Source organism: Panthera leo, chromosome C2 (genome assembly GCF_018350215.1).
Source record: "Panthera leo isolate Ple1 chromosome C2, P.leo_Ple1_pat1.1, whole genome shotgun sequence".
Lineage (NCBI taxonomy): Eukaryota > Metazoa > Chordata > Mammalia > Carnivora > Felidae > Panthera > Panthera leo.
Window position 1 is genome coordinate 11,651,797 of NC_056687.1, and position 14,553 is coordinate 11,666,349.

The following is a 14,553-nucleotide window of genomic DNA, read 5'->3' on the forward strand; positions in this document are numbered from 1 at the left end:
AATTCATGTATAAGTGGACCCATCCAGTTCAAACCCATGTTGCCCAAGAGCCACCTATATGGAAATTTAAAGACAGAAATATTTACCTAAGCCAATAACCCAAAATATTCCATTTGATTCAAAGATCAGAAAAAATGGATTTGTATCATCCTCTATTACAATGCCAATAAATTTTAAAATTACTTACTCAAATCCGTCAGACGTTTAGGTGATCTGCCTCTCTCAGAAGACCTGGATCGTTTACGACGAATGGGAGATCTGCTAAACCTTCTTCTCAAAGGTGTTCGTGATCTCCTTAATCTTACTGGTGAGATACTAAAGCTTCGTCTCCTTACCACAGACCTTGATCTTCTCCGGCGGCTTGGGGTGCGGCTGCGGCGGCTAGGGGTGCGGCTGCGACGGCTTGGGGTGCGACTGCGGCGGCTTGGGGTGCGGCTGCGGCGGCTTGGGGTGCGGCTGCGGCGGCTTGGGGTGCGACTGCGGCGGCTTGGGGAAATACTAAAGCTCCTCCTCCCCACAGATCTAGATCTTCTTCGCCGACTAGGAGTGTGACTCCGACTCCGACGACTTGGGGTGCGACTTCGAGCTCTAACTGTTTTCCGGTTATCCCTGGAACTTGATCTCTTTCTTTTTCTTTCCCTAGACTTAGACCTGTGCTTTGGAGATCTTTTACGCTTCTCTTTTGATACAGATCGCCTTCCTCTGGACTTTGACCTTGACCTGCTGCTCCTCCTCCTGCGTCTTGAACGTGACCTTGAACGTGTCTGAGAGCGATGAGACTTAGATTTCGATGATCTCTTCCTTGCCCTAGAACGAGATTCACTGGTACGCTTGCGTGATTTATGTTCAGAAGACTTGGAACGCTTACTTCGAGATCTTAATGAGGAGTCTCTTTTCTTTTCTTTCTCACCTTTGTCCCGGTTCTTGTTTTTCTTACTTTTCTCATGTGTGTCCTTAACTTTTACAAAAATCTCATAATCATCTTTTTCCTCTGAAGAGGACTCTGAAGCTCTTTCTGGTATACTGATTACGACTGGACTGGCAGCAGATTTGTCACGTTCAACCTCACTTGCAAGTAAAGGTCCTTCAATACCAGCTCTAAGGCTTGTAAGACGTTCCATGTCCTTAGGAAGTAATGGTCTCACTAAATCTGCTTCATTAATATCATCAATATTGGCAGAAAATCCTGAATCAGAGAGTATCTCTTTAGTAGGGAGAGGTACTTCTTTATCTTCCCCACTACTTTCTTTAGGGCTGAGAGCAACTGCTAATGTCTGGTCACACTCTTTTATAGGTAATGGTCCTTCTGCATCCTTACTAATAAAGTTATTAGATGGTAAATCGAGATGAATGTCTTTAGCAGGCAAAGGTCCCTCTATGTCAGCTTCACTACCACCACTGGGACTAGTGGAAATTATCATGTCGTGTTCAGTATCTTGAGTGGTTAAAGATACTTCAACATCATATTTACTAACTGAAGTGAGAGCAGATGCTGTAGCAAACTCAATACCCTTACTGGTTCCCACTGCATCAGGTTCAAGAGCAAAGGGACCAGCAGAAGATAGAGTTCCTCCATCAACTTCGCTAACACTAGAGCATGTATCCAATACTGTGCATTGTTTAGTCTCACCGATGGATAAAATATTCCCTTCACCAATTTCACCAACAGCACCAGTGGCGGCAGCAGACACTGTGTCATGTTCCATCCCTTTAGCAACTAAGTGATTATTTATGTTAAGGTCTATATTTGTACCATGATCACTTTCATAAGGGTCATTCTTCAGGTGTCCTTCAGCATGCGGCTCTTCATCTGAATGCATGGGAATCTCCTGCATGCCAATCTCTGGAGTAAGATTTTGATCACCAGATAGTAAATTCACTCCTTTTATAACATCAGACTCCAGTATCATTGGTGTAGACTCTGCAACTATCTCAGTCGGTATTATTTGGGTCTGTTCTGAGACAGTGATGGCAGGCTCTGAAATTATCACAGTGGATTCTTGCACTGAAACAGGTGGTTCTGAAAGAACTGCATTAGCCTGAGGGACTGACACTGCTGGTTCCAGGGCAGGCACACTAGGCTCCAGAGCAGAAACAACTGGCACAGAAATGGTAACATTCTCTGACTCAGCCAAGGCCACAGTCTCCGGGACAGCCTCAGCTGTGGGTGGGTCTGGAAGAGCCACAGCTGTTGAGTCAGAGACCACCATAGCTGTTGGGTCCGGGATAGCCATGGCTGGGGTCTCCAAGACAGTCACAGCTGGGGGCTCTGGAACAGTCCCAGTTGGTGGCTCTGGGACAGCCACAGCTGGTAGCTCTGAGACAGCCATGGCTGGCAGCTCTAGAGCGCTCTGTGATGGCTCTGGATTAGTCGCAGCTGACTCCAGGAGGGACTGAGATACCTCTGAGGCAACATGTCCTGAAGCTTTCATGGAATCAAAAGTTTCTGCTGTCTCAGATGTAACTGAAGGTTCTGATGTTAATACAGTTGGTTCAGCTGACATCATGGGAGTTTCAGATACCATGTAAGTCACTGGTCTCTCTGGAACAATTTGATGCTCTTCTGCTACTACCGCAGACTCTATGGGTGTTGATGTAACCGAAGACTCTGGCTCTAACGGTGGTTCTGGAACGGTAACAGCAGCCTCTGATGCTAACACTGAAGGATCTGATGCTGACACTGAATAATTAGCAGGCAATGTCGAAGGCTCTGAAATCTCACTTTGACTCACAGAAGGTTCAGACAGTGATACAGACTCTTCAGGAGGTAATGCTGGTACCTCTGCAGGCCAAGTATTTTCAGCTGTTAATGCTGACTGCTCAGTAGGTAATGCTGGACCCTCCGGTGGTTCCTCAGGAGGCAAAGGTGGGGTCATTGGTGGCTCCTCAGGTGGCAATGGTGGCATTGTTGGAGGCTCCTCAGGAGGCAAAGGTGGCACCATATATGCCTCCGTATATGTATCAGTATAAGAATCGGTGTAAGAATCAGCTGCCATAGACATCATTGAACGATCAGCAGTGTAAGATGACATCATAGATCGGTCAGCTGCAGAGTACGATGACATCATAGACCGGTCAGCAGCAGAGTAGGACGACATCATAGACCGGTCGGCACCCATGGACATCATAGATCGGTCAGCCATTGGGGACATCATGGAGCGCTCGTAAGCTGACATCATAGAGCGTTCATAAGCTGACATCATAGAGCGCTCAGCCATAGGGGACATCATAGAACGCTCATAAGCTGACATCATAGAGCGCTCATAGGCTGACATCATAGAGCGCTCAGCCATAGGGGACATCATAGACCGCTCATAGGACATCATAGAGCGTTCGTAAGATGACATCATGGAACGTTCTGCAGCATAGGACATCATCATAGAACGTCTAGATGCTAACATCAGGGGTCTTGGTGCTAACCTGTACGGCCTGGGGGCTATTCTATAGGACCTGGGTGCTATCCTATAGGGTCTAGGTGACATCCTATAGGGATCAGGAGTTAGTCTGTAGGGATCATGGCCTAATCTATATGGGTCCTGCCCTAACCTGTAGGCATCATGACCTAACCTATAAGGGTCATGACCTAACCTATAGGGATCCTGAGCTAACCTGTAAGGATCCTGAGCTAACCTGTAGGGATCAGGAGATTTTGAACCCAACATAGCAGAATCTTGGGTACTAGATGCTAACATCTGGGCATCCATGGTACCAGATGCTAACATCTGAGCATCCATGGTGCCGGAAGCCAACATTTGAGAGTCCATAGTGCCTGATGCTAACATCTGAGAATCCATAGAGCTAGTAGCTAACATCTGGGAGTCCATGGTGCTGGTCGCTAACATCTGGGAATCCATAGTGCTGGTAGCTAACATCTGGGAATCCATGGAGCTGGTTGCTAACATCTGAGAGTCCATGGAACTGGTTGCTAACATCTGGGAGTCCATGGAGCTGGTTGCTAACATCTGGGAGTCCATGGAGCTGGTTGCTAACATCTGAGAGTCCATGGAGCTGGTTGCTAACATCTGGGAGTCCATGGAGCTAGTTGCTAACATCTGGGAGTCCATGGAGCTAGTTGCTAACATCTGGGAGTCCATGGTGCTAGAGGCTAACATCTGGGAATCCATGGTGTTGGACGCTAGCATCTGGGAATCCATGGTGTTGGATGCTAGCATTTGGGAGTCCATGGTGTTGGACGCTAACATATGGGTCTCCATGGTGTTAGAAGCTAACATATGGGATTCCTGGGCCATCAAGGGATCCACTCCTACTGTTACAGAAGTCTCCCCCACTAATGTAGTAGGCAGCTCCTGTGCTACCGTATTATAGGATTCCAGCGCTGTCGTCGAGGGCACCTCCAGGGACTGCGACACGGTCATCGTTGACAGCTCCGTTGTTGTCACCACAGACTGAACAGAGATCTCCAGCGCCACAGTTGCCACAGGCTGCCCAGGCAACTCTGGCGCCCCAGGCTGCCCTGGCAACTCCAGCACCCCTGTTGCCAGAGGCTGCCCCAAAAGCTCCAGGGCTCCGGCTGCCCCAGACTGCCCCGAGAACTCCAGTGCCCCAGTTGCCATGAGCTGCCCAGGCAACTCCAGTGCCCCAGTTGCCACAGGCTGCCCTGACAACTCCAGCGCCCTAGTTGCCGAAGGCAGCCCTGGCAACTCTGGCACCCCAGGCACCGAAGGCTGCCCTGGCAACTCCAGCGCTGTCGTTGCCACTGGCTGTCCTGGCAACTCCAGCACCATCGCTGCCTCAGGCTGCCCCAGCAACCCTGCTGCCGTCGTCACCTCAGGCTGCCCAGGATGTTCCACCGTTGTCATCCCCACAGGCTGCTCCAACTCTGACGTCGTCACAGGTTGTTCGGCCAACTCCATTGCTACCGTTACCGCAGGCTGCCCTGGCAACTCTACTGCTGCTGTCACCGCAGGCAGCCCTGGCAACTCCTGTGCCATCACAGGTGGCTCTGGTACCTCCTGTGGTGGCTCCAACCCCACGGATGGTGCCGGAAGCCCTGGCAATTCCTGCGACAACTGTGGCACTGATGTCACAGAGGGCCCCGGCAACTCAGGCACTGCTGTCGCAGGGGGCCCTAGCAACTCAGACACTGGGGTAGAAAGGGGGCCTGGCAACTCTGGCAACGGGGTAGCAGAGGGCCCAGGTAACTCCAGCAATGGAGTCACAGGGGGCCCCTGCAACTCCGGCTTGGAGGTCGCAGGTGGCCCCGGCAACTCCACCACTGAGGCCACCGACGACTCCGGCAGCTCCAACGCTGTGGTCTTGGGCAACTCCGGCAACTCCTGTGGTCTTGTCATGGGTGAATCTGCGATCTCCGACGGTACTTCTACAGGCTGCTCTGGCAATCTGAGCACTTCAGTTGCAGATGACTCTGGAAAATCCACTGTTGTTGACGTACTCGGCTCAGGGTGCACCTCAGCAGTGATCTCGGATGATACCACAAGGGTTTCCGACGGCTCTAGCCCTTTTGCTACTGGCGGTTCTAGCATCTTTGATTGCTCTGCAGGTGTGGTATCCAAAGATTTCAGCACAGGCTTCATCTGATATTCCACAGACATTGTGACAACCGGCTCAGATGACTTTAGCACGACTGTTGTAGTGGGCACTGGTGCCATTGTAAAGGAATCCAGAATCTTTGTCATGGGTGGTTCCAGCGTGACTGCCACAGACTGCTCTGACTGCACTGAAATTACGGATGTTGATGCAACTGACAGTTCTGCAGTTTTTGTAGCTGGCTTCAGAGTTTCTAAGGTATGTGGCTCTGATACCTCCATTGGTACCACAGGAGGTTCTAACACAACTGCAGCAGATTCACTGGTCTCAGAAAGGCCAAACGCTCTTACAGAATGCTCCAGTGCCATCGCTGAAGGTTCAGAATCAAACTTCAAAAACGAATCCGATTCTAAATCTATGTTCCCATCATGATGTGATTTTGCCTTTGATTCAGATTCTTCTGGCTGTCTCTTATACTTTTTTTCCTTTTCTTTCTTCTTTTTCTTCTTTTTATTTTTGTGCTTTTTATGCTTCTTTGACTTTTTGGTGGGAATTTCATCAGTAGGATCTGTTTGTACTGACACACATCTACTTTTTCTGGAGGCCTCTTTCAGGTCTGAAAGTAAGGGAAATGGATTTTAATTTGTCAAACATTCCCCAATGTAAACTCAGATAAATCACATAAACGAGACTCATATTCCATATTAAAATGCCATTGTATAATACTTTTTGTTAAATAAAGTTACTAAGTAAACTATTTTCTATATACCAATTACCTACAAACTTTTCCAATATTTCTTTCTACAACTAAAGTCTAAAATTATCAGCAACTTAAAAAAAGAATTATCAGTTTATCATAAAAACTTGAGACTTATACTGTGTTTTATTAAGCTTAAAACTTTTTTCTCCAACTCTCAAAACACAGCAAAATACTTTCAAACTACACTTACCGAAGAGTATTTTGTATTATCAGTTGTTAAAATTCAAATTGCTATAAAAGATATACTCATTAAACAATTTTCACTATCTGTTTTTTGAATCCTGACTCAATCACCACTCACTAGATGAATGGACTTGGCCAAATTACTGACACTCTGTCTCCTAAAGTTAGAGGACAAAGTGAGTTAAAATGCTAATGCGTGCAAATGCTAATGAGTGCTTTTATGCAGTATACGAAGGGCTGAACAACTAACGTAAAGCATCAACACCAAACGTGAACTTTACTTCATCACACCCGTGTTACATTCTAATAAACACCTTTCCCCCCCAACCCTCCTCTAAAATTGCCAAAATAATCTCAATGTTTTTACTTAAAAAATAAGTCACTTAGAAAAGAAATTCTTCTACCTCTTTACATTTAACTTAAAACCGCTGCACTTTTCTGAAATAGAAAATAACTTCTTTTCTACTTTACAACCAGGTAAATTTATTCTAATACCAATATCCAATTAGACAAATTTTAGTCATCGCAGAAAAGCTAATCAGAAATCTAGACCTGGGGAGGGAGGCCTGGGTGGCTCAGTTGGTTACATGTCCAACTCTTGATTTCGGCTCAGGTTATGATCAAGCCACAAGTTGGGCTCTGCACTGGCAGCAAGGAGCCTGCTCGGGATTCTCTCTCCCCATTGCTCTCTGCCCCTCTCCTATTCGTGCTCTAGCTCCCTCACGCTCGTTCTCTCTCTCAAAAATAAACTTAGGTGCGCCGGGGTGGCTCAGCTGGTTAGTGTCCAACTTCAGCTCAGGTCATGATCTCACAGTTCGTGGGTTCGAGCCCCGCGCTGGGCTCTGCTGACAGCTCAGAGTCTGGAGGCTGCTTCGGATTCTGTCTCCCTCTCTCTCTGCCCCTCCCCCACTCATGCTCTAGCTCTCTCTCTCTCTCAAAAAATAAGTAAATAACCAAAAAAGATTACAGAGAAAATAAATCAATCCGTGACAAGACCTATTCTAAAACAAAATTAATTACTTTCTACTAGTTATCATGCACCTCATGCTAGTTAGCTAAAGTATACTTCAAAAAAAAGTTGCTACAACCATAAACTTAAGTATAGCTGAAGTCTATGCTGTTTTTACCGTGTCCTATATCAAAAACAATTCAAATAAGAAACAAAACCATACCACCCGCCCATTTCTAAAACTAAATGAAGATAGTTCTTTTTGTGCTTGATCATAAGTCTTTCATTTCTAAGCATCAATTATTTTAATTTCCAAAACACTAAATACCAAAGCAATGACTCCTCTCCATCCATTGCATTTTTAGGAGGAGCAGATGCAAAAACAAGGCAATCTGTAACCTTGGGCTTTAAACTAAAACCTCCTAGGGTTGTAAAATCATTACAGATTTGGTCCAGGCTCCTGCCCCTTCCAAAGCTGACATGTACACAACTGTTCAATGAAAACCTGCTTTCAGAATCCTAGCAATGAGGCACAAGACCGAATCAAATACAGTTATAATATTCCACCAGCAAAGCAAATTAATTATCAATGCTCACGTTACAGTACAACTATATTTTCACAGAAAAATTTAAACAATGTCTTCAGTAAATAAAATTTAATAAAGTAAAATTTAGTAAAGTCTAATAAACACTTTTAAATACCCTGCAATAAAAAAATAATACTGTTAACTAATTAAAAACCTTAGTTTTTAAGACAGCTGATTATCCCCAGCTTACCTGGCTTGTATCGTAGTTCTGTATCTAAGACCCCAGAAAGTACTTCCTCTATCTTCTGAACTATTTCTTCATTTGGTAGGCTCCTGGCAGAGGCAGCTGCATCACCTGCCTGGTTTCCTTCATTAGGTGTATTTGTTTCACCATTGAGCTGGCCTTCATTCCTTCCACTTGACAAGAAAAGTTTTCAAAATTCATTAATACTTTTACCACACTACATAATACATTAATATTTATAACTCAGTTGATTAAAATAATCTTATAATGTTCATACATTTCACCATTTTGGGATTTCTTTCAGAGGATATTCCCCCACAAACAGTGCCTCCTTCACACTACTCAAATTTGGTACATCTTTATTTTTACACAATAACTTAGTTTTCAGAACTGTGAAAATTAAGAAAAAATCTTTAAAAGAGGTTTCTAAGCTCCTTACAAAATAAATAATAAAATATTCCCAGAAACCTAAACTGATTTAGATTCGGGTTAACGTGCATTTTTATCTCAGAGGAAAAAAACCTACTGATCACAATCATATATCCAAAGAAAAATACACCACCTAACATTATGATAGAAAACTAGAGCCACAATAAAACCACACCTGTACATGGATCACAATCAGCATCAACAATATCAAGGAACAGTTACCACAGACACATTAAGTAAAAAGGGTAAAACTGTACCCTCAGATCAGGTTTAGACTGATTAAAATTACTGAAATGCCATGAAGTTTAAAAAGAAAAATACATTTACATAGCTTTTATCCACGGTCAAGAATCCTAGTATTTTCTGGTGTTCAAAAAAACTCATGGGAAACAAGTGACATTTTATTTCACTAACAGTAAATTAATATAGATGGCTCAACATGTTTTCAATTCACAGGGCTGTAAGAATCTGGACATGAGAAGCATGTCGTTTAGCTAGTCATTTTTACTATTTTTGTGTAAGTTAACAGAGTTGTTTTGAAAAATAATTTTAACACACTCAATTTAATTTACCTACTAACAAAAAACGATCAATTATGCTTCACTCCTGATAAATGTCTAAATGGTCAAAAAACAAAAAAAAAATCAGTAGTTAACTAAATTTAGAACACTTGGCTTTTTAATGGGTCACATAATAATTAACACTTATTGACTATTAATTAGAGTCATGGGTCTACATTCCCTAACTCATTTAATCCTAACAAAACTCTATGATTACCACTGTCATTCTGATTTTACAAATGAGGACAATGACCCACAGAGATGAAACCAAACTAAAGTTCACTAGTAGGTGAAGCTGGTATTCAAAACCCGAGCTTATACTTTAACAACCATCTATACACAATAAATAACTTACTTTACTTAAACGTCAGCCCCCTTACACAAATTGATATATGTAAAAATACGCAGGAAAATATGGCAAATATAGCTCACTGGAATAATCAAAATTTTGCTCTCAGACTGATAATTTATTACTTAAATGACAAGAAGCTGAATATTCCCAATAAGTTTTTTTATCTAATATTCTTTTTAGACTTTCTGGAGCTTCTTTTACTCTTTTCCTAAGCACGTACACATAATCAATCACCTTACTACTAAGCCATGGATTTAAAAACCAAAAAGTATAACTAAAAAAAGATTATAATAATCATCTTTAAGTCATCAAATATTCATCTCAATTACTGAAAAGGGATGAAAATTTCAAACCATCTAAATATCCAACAATACATTCCTACAAAAGAATTCTATGAAACCATAAAAAAGGTCCCAAAAGACGACTGAGAATGGGACAAAAGACAAACTTGTTCGCGATCAGGTGAAAACACAACACAAAACAAGATGATCACAATTCACAAAATATGTATGTGCATCTGTACACACAGGGGAAAAAAATGAAAGAACATAAAGAACATTATGCGGTTTTCCCACTTTCTAATTTTTTATTTTTTCTAAAGTTTTTACAATAAAACACTTGTTTTTCAAATACAATAACTGATTTTTAAAAGGCATAAAAACAAGACATTATAATAAGCAAATACAACTGTCCGATGAAACTATTAAAATTTTCAGAAAATTATATTCCTCTGGTCTTTTCTTATCATCTAAAATCACTAACACATGACAAAATTTTAAACAGCGATGAAATAAGTGAGCGTATAGATTTCCTACTTAAACAAAATATCCTACAAAAAAATAATCTTAGCGATACTATATACCGTTGCCCCAATAAACCTATGTTAATTTCAGCACCTAATTTACAACTGCGTTTTCAAATTCATGCTATTACTCTAAACTTTCAAAATATAACGAGCAAAAACACTTGAACTCAGAATATTTACGTTACATGAAGCAAAAATACTAAAAGACAACCACGTAACATCATGACCCACACCATTTTCCTCGTCAGTAAACAACTATTTCTTTGGAAATCTCTTCCCATTCAAATTTTGAAACCAAGGGTAAACTATGTAAGGTCTAACGCAACGGCAAAAGTAGCGTGTTGATGATACATGTCAACCGGGGCAGAAGCAGCAACAACAAAAAAATTAAATTAGACGTCAACAGAAACCTACTTTCCAACCGAAATTGTTAGTGAAAATACTCTTCCGTCCTCACCTCGAATATTGTGTCAAAGTACCTAACATTAATTTGAGCTTTCACTTCAGTTTCTAATCCATTAGGAATGCTGTCTGGTGGAAGCCACAGGACCCTAGGGCCCAAATAATCTAATTAAAGGATCCCGACCCCCAAAGTGATCTCAAGCTTGCCAATAATAAAGCGGATTTAAGATTACTCAAGAAACGGCCGTTAGAGACCCTTTCCGGTCAGAGGCACCGGCCGGCGAAATCCGCGGAGGCGGAGAGGGGGAGGGGAAACGCGGCGGCGGAGGAGGAGCTGAGGCAGGAACTAGGCCCGTCCCTGGTGGACAACCAGGCCTACGAGTAGCTAAAAGGTAAGGGATGGCCAAACGAGAAAGAAAAATGAACATCACAACCCGTCGCTAGAAGAGGGAGTCTGGGGTTACCTCGGAAAAGACAAAGTTCCTCGCAGGGAAGGGAGGGAGCGGATGGGGGGGGGAGGGCCCGGAAAATGGATCCCAGGCCCAGGCGGGGCTGTAGCGGGGCCTGAGGCGAGGAACGACGGCGTCTCTGAAGAAGGGTGCCACGGAAGGCTAGACGGGGCCCTATCGGTCCCTTGGGAGCAGAAGAGTCTGGGAAGCGTTTACCTGGAAAGCTCCTGTTGAATTTCCCGGAATTTACTGACCACGAAAGACCTAAAAATCTGCTCGATGTTGGTCGCCATGGCGTCCGCTCCGTTCTCTCAACTCCTCCTCGCTAGTCCTCCAGGCTCCCAGCATGCCTCGGGAGGAGGCGCAGCGGCCAATTCCGTCTCTCGCCGTCCTGATTGGCTTCTGCGGGAGCGTCTGGACTGGCACGCTCCGCCTCTGGACCAATCAGGGAGCACGGCCTAGTTCTCCTCCGCTGTTTCTGAGCGGCTGGGGTAGAGGTGCTGACGTTTGCGCCGCGCACGACTATGTCCGCCATGTTAGTGACTGACGCAGGCGCCATTACAGGAGAAGCGTCTCTAGAGGCGGCTGTGTCAGTTTACGTTGTCAATCTCCAACAGTGTTTGGGGAGGCTTAAGAGGTTTACTAAATACTCGAGATTAAATAGCATGACAGAAGGGAGCAAGAAGGGCTACGTGCTTTGATACGGGGCTTCCGCCGTTCCCGGGTGGCGCCAAGTTGTGTTTTGGCAGGGAGATGCATCCGGAAAACCATTTATCTGCGCCCGCCCCACTGTGGTGTGAATACGAAGGACATGTTTTTACCCCCATCTTTCTCTTATGGCGTCCTCAGCCTTTTTTTTTTTTTTTTTTTTTTTTTTTTTTTTTTTTTGTTAAAGCAGTAGGGCAGAGATCTTAGGCGACCTGCCGTTCAAAGTCTGGTGCCTTCTAGTCTCGTCGGGAGTCGAGCGTGTCAGGAGGTTCTTGGCAGTAGCTAGTCAGCTCTGACTCGTTCACAACACACAATAAGCTAATCGTGGGTCTAGCATTTTGGCGACCCCCCCCCCCCGCCCTCAGAGCTGTGAGGCCTCCTAAGGGGGAATGAATAGAGACGATACGTGGCCCCCGATAGTGTAATGATCCATTATAAACGCGCAAGGTCTTGGTAGCATTACTGTGGAGTAAGCTCAGGCCGCGCACTAGAGCCAGAGGGAATCACACTTGATTACCTCGCTGAGGCCACCACGGGCCGCGCTGACCAATGGGGTGGCGCGGGCCGCGGGGCGGGGCGGGGGGGGGGGGTGGGTAGAGGCACCCGCCGGATTCCGCTGGGCCGACTTCCGGCGCACGGCGGGCGCCCGGGTTCGGAGCGCGCGGGTGAGCGTGTAAGCGTGAGCTGCAGGACCGCCCTGTGTCGTTGCGGGAGCCCTCTCCGGTTCTAAGTAAAGTACGCCTATGCTTCGGTTTGGGAATTTACTATCAGGAATTGGATGAAACTGTAGGAACCGATTTGACTGTAGGGATTCTCGTCTTGGTTTTAAGTGCCGTGGGTGTGGGTGGGCCATGTGCGTTTCACTTCTTTTGACCGAGGTTGACGTTGGATTTTTCACATTCCCTCCCTTCTAAGATGTCAGGGTCTTTTTTTCTTTTTTTTTTTTTTTTTTAATGGGTCTGTATTTTTATGCCTTTTTTTAGGTCATAAGCCTAAAATGCATATTTTTTCTTGATGCACCCCCTGGTCTGTAGCAGATTTAGTCCACTTTCGTAATTGGTTTCTGCTTTATATCATTCACCGTGTCCTTCTCAGTTGGTTTACCTGAGTCTCTTATTCTGGTTTTAAGTTACCCGTTTAGATGGCCGAGGCCCGAGAAAGTTAAGTTCCTCGAGGTATCCCAGCTAGTAAGGGGCAGTCTCAACCCAAACCAAAGCACTTTGCAGCCCAGGCCTCCTAACCATCCCTGGTGTGGATTCCTTCAGGCTGGATCCTAATGCAATTTCTGTGATCCGCTGTGGCAGCTAGGACAGTTTTCCTTTCGTGCCCCTCATCCAAACTAAATGTTTGGGTTTTTGTTTTTTTTTTTTTCTCTAGAATTCAGAAACATTTGTTTATTTCGGGTGTTTTGATACACGTGGCAAGGCTGTTTTTTGTTAAAAATAGCTTTTGTCTGAGACAATAGCGACTTTTCTCTTCCTCAAATTTTAAGTAATCATCATCTCAACTGTGAAGACTATCCAAAGCAAAATTGCATACTTTGGAATCAAGGCTTCACTTCCTCTTAGATATGTGACATACAGCAAGTTGTTTAACCCAAGTGGACCTCAGTTTCTTATCGGTACAGGGGGGTGGTTATAGTAGCTACCTCATAGAATTCTCATGATTGTGAAGCAATTCTCGTGAAAAGCATTTAGAATAGCATCTGGCACAAAGTAAGTGCTTAAAAGTTGTAAGTGTTTTGTATTACCAGCCTAGATTTTTCTGTAAATATGTAATCCTAGCATCACTCAAGAAGTTACTGATTTCAGTTTTCTTTTCTGCTGTCTTCAGTTTGCCTTCTACCTAATGAAACGTCTTCTAGAAATTAGTAGACTAGTGTGACAAGTATTTATTCCTTTGGCTTTTCTCTCCCTGTTAGTACTTGTATCTCTTAATGTATCAACTTACGTAAAAGTAATAAAATATAACAAGCTCGCATTTATTGCTGCTGTCAGAAATTGTATTAACTGTTTATAAATGTCATTTCAAAGAAAAATGTTATTTCAGTTAACCCTTACTTAATATAGCTTCTTAAGCAAGTTCTCCTACTTCCATCTTTTAAGATGTAAAGAAATCGAATTACAGGTAGTAAGAGTTTAGCCAAGATTACACTGCTGACTTGAGTTGAGATAGGTGTTATATCCGTCCAGCTGAGAATCAAATGCCAGAGCTATGGTGAGACGTGTTCAAGTTTGAGTTTGCCTTCTGTACCAACCTTCTAGCATATTGCACTAAGTTCTTAAATCAGGAGTCAGCAAACTGGCCCTTGTACCAAATCCTTCCTGCCACCAGTTTTTGTACAGCTCACCAAATAAGAACAATTTTCACAATTGTTACATGATTAGGAAGAATTTAAAGGAAGAATGATATTTTTAAGACATTTGAAAACTGTAAGATATTCACATTAGTGTCCATAAATAAAGTTTTATTGAAACACACTCATGATTCTTTGTGAGCCTGTGATAGCTTCCTACTGCTTAGAGCAGAACATAGGCAAACTATGACTTACAGCCCACTGCCTATTTATGTAAGGTTTCACTGAACATAACCATGTTCATCCATTTCTGTATTGTCTATGGCTGCTTTCGTGCCACAGTGACAGAGTTGAGCTGTTACCATAGACATGACCCTCAAA

At 43.8% G+C, this 14,553-nt stretch overlaps 2 protein-coding genes across 12 annotated transcripts in view; one reads left to right on the forward strand and one right to left on the reverse strand.

Moving 5' to 3' along the window:
• Positions 1-11,544, reverse strand: part of SON (SON DNA and RNA binding protein) — a 33,099-nt gene extending 21,555 nt beyond the window's left edge. For 2 of the 6 annotated variants that reach the window (XM_042955604.1, XM_042955605.1), the window contains exons 1-3: positions 11,385-11,540; positions 8,178-8,344; positions 188-6,124 (exon numbers count right to left, since the gene is read on the reverse strand). In XM_042955604.1, coding sequence (XP_042811538.1) covers positions 188-6,124; positions 8,178-8,344; positions 11,385-11,461 — 6,181 coding nt within the window. In that variant the 5' untranslated portion in view covers positions 11,462-11,540. Of the gene's footprint in view, positions 1-187; positions 6,125-8,177; positions 8,345-11,384 lie in introns of all 6 variants that reach the window. The other 4 variants (XM_042955608.1, XM_042955610.1, XM_042955607.1 and 1 more) reach the window with 3 other exon arrangements.
• Positions 10,890-14,553, forward strand: part of GART (phosphoribosylglycinamide formyltransferase, phosphoribosylglycinamide synthetase, phosphoribosylaminoimidazole synthetase) — a 29,030-nt gene continuing 25,366 nt past the window's right edge. The window contains exon 1 of one of the 6 annotated variants that reach the window (XM_042955613.1): positions 10,890-11,111. The gene's annotated coding sequence lies outside the window, so the exon portion shown is untranslated. Of the gene's footprint in view, positions 11,112-11,740; positions 11,758-12,519; positions 12,612-13,217; positions 13,592-14,075; positions 14,094-14,553 lie in introns of those variants that run through there. The other 5 variants (XM_042955616.1, XM_042955611.1, XM_042955612.1 and 2 more) reach the window with 5 other exon arrangements.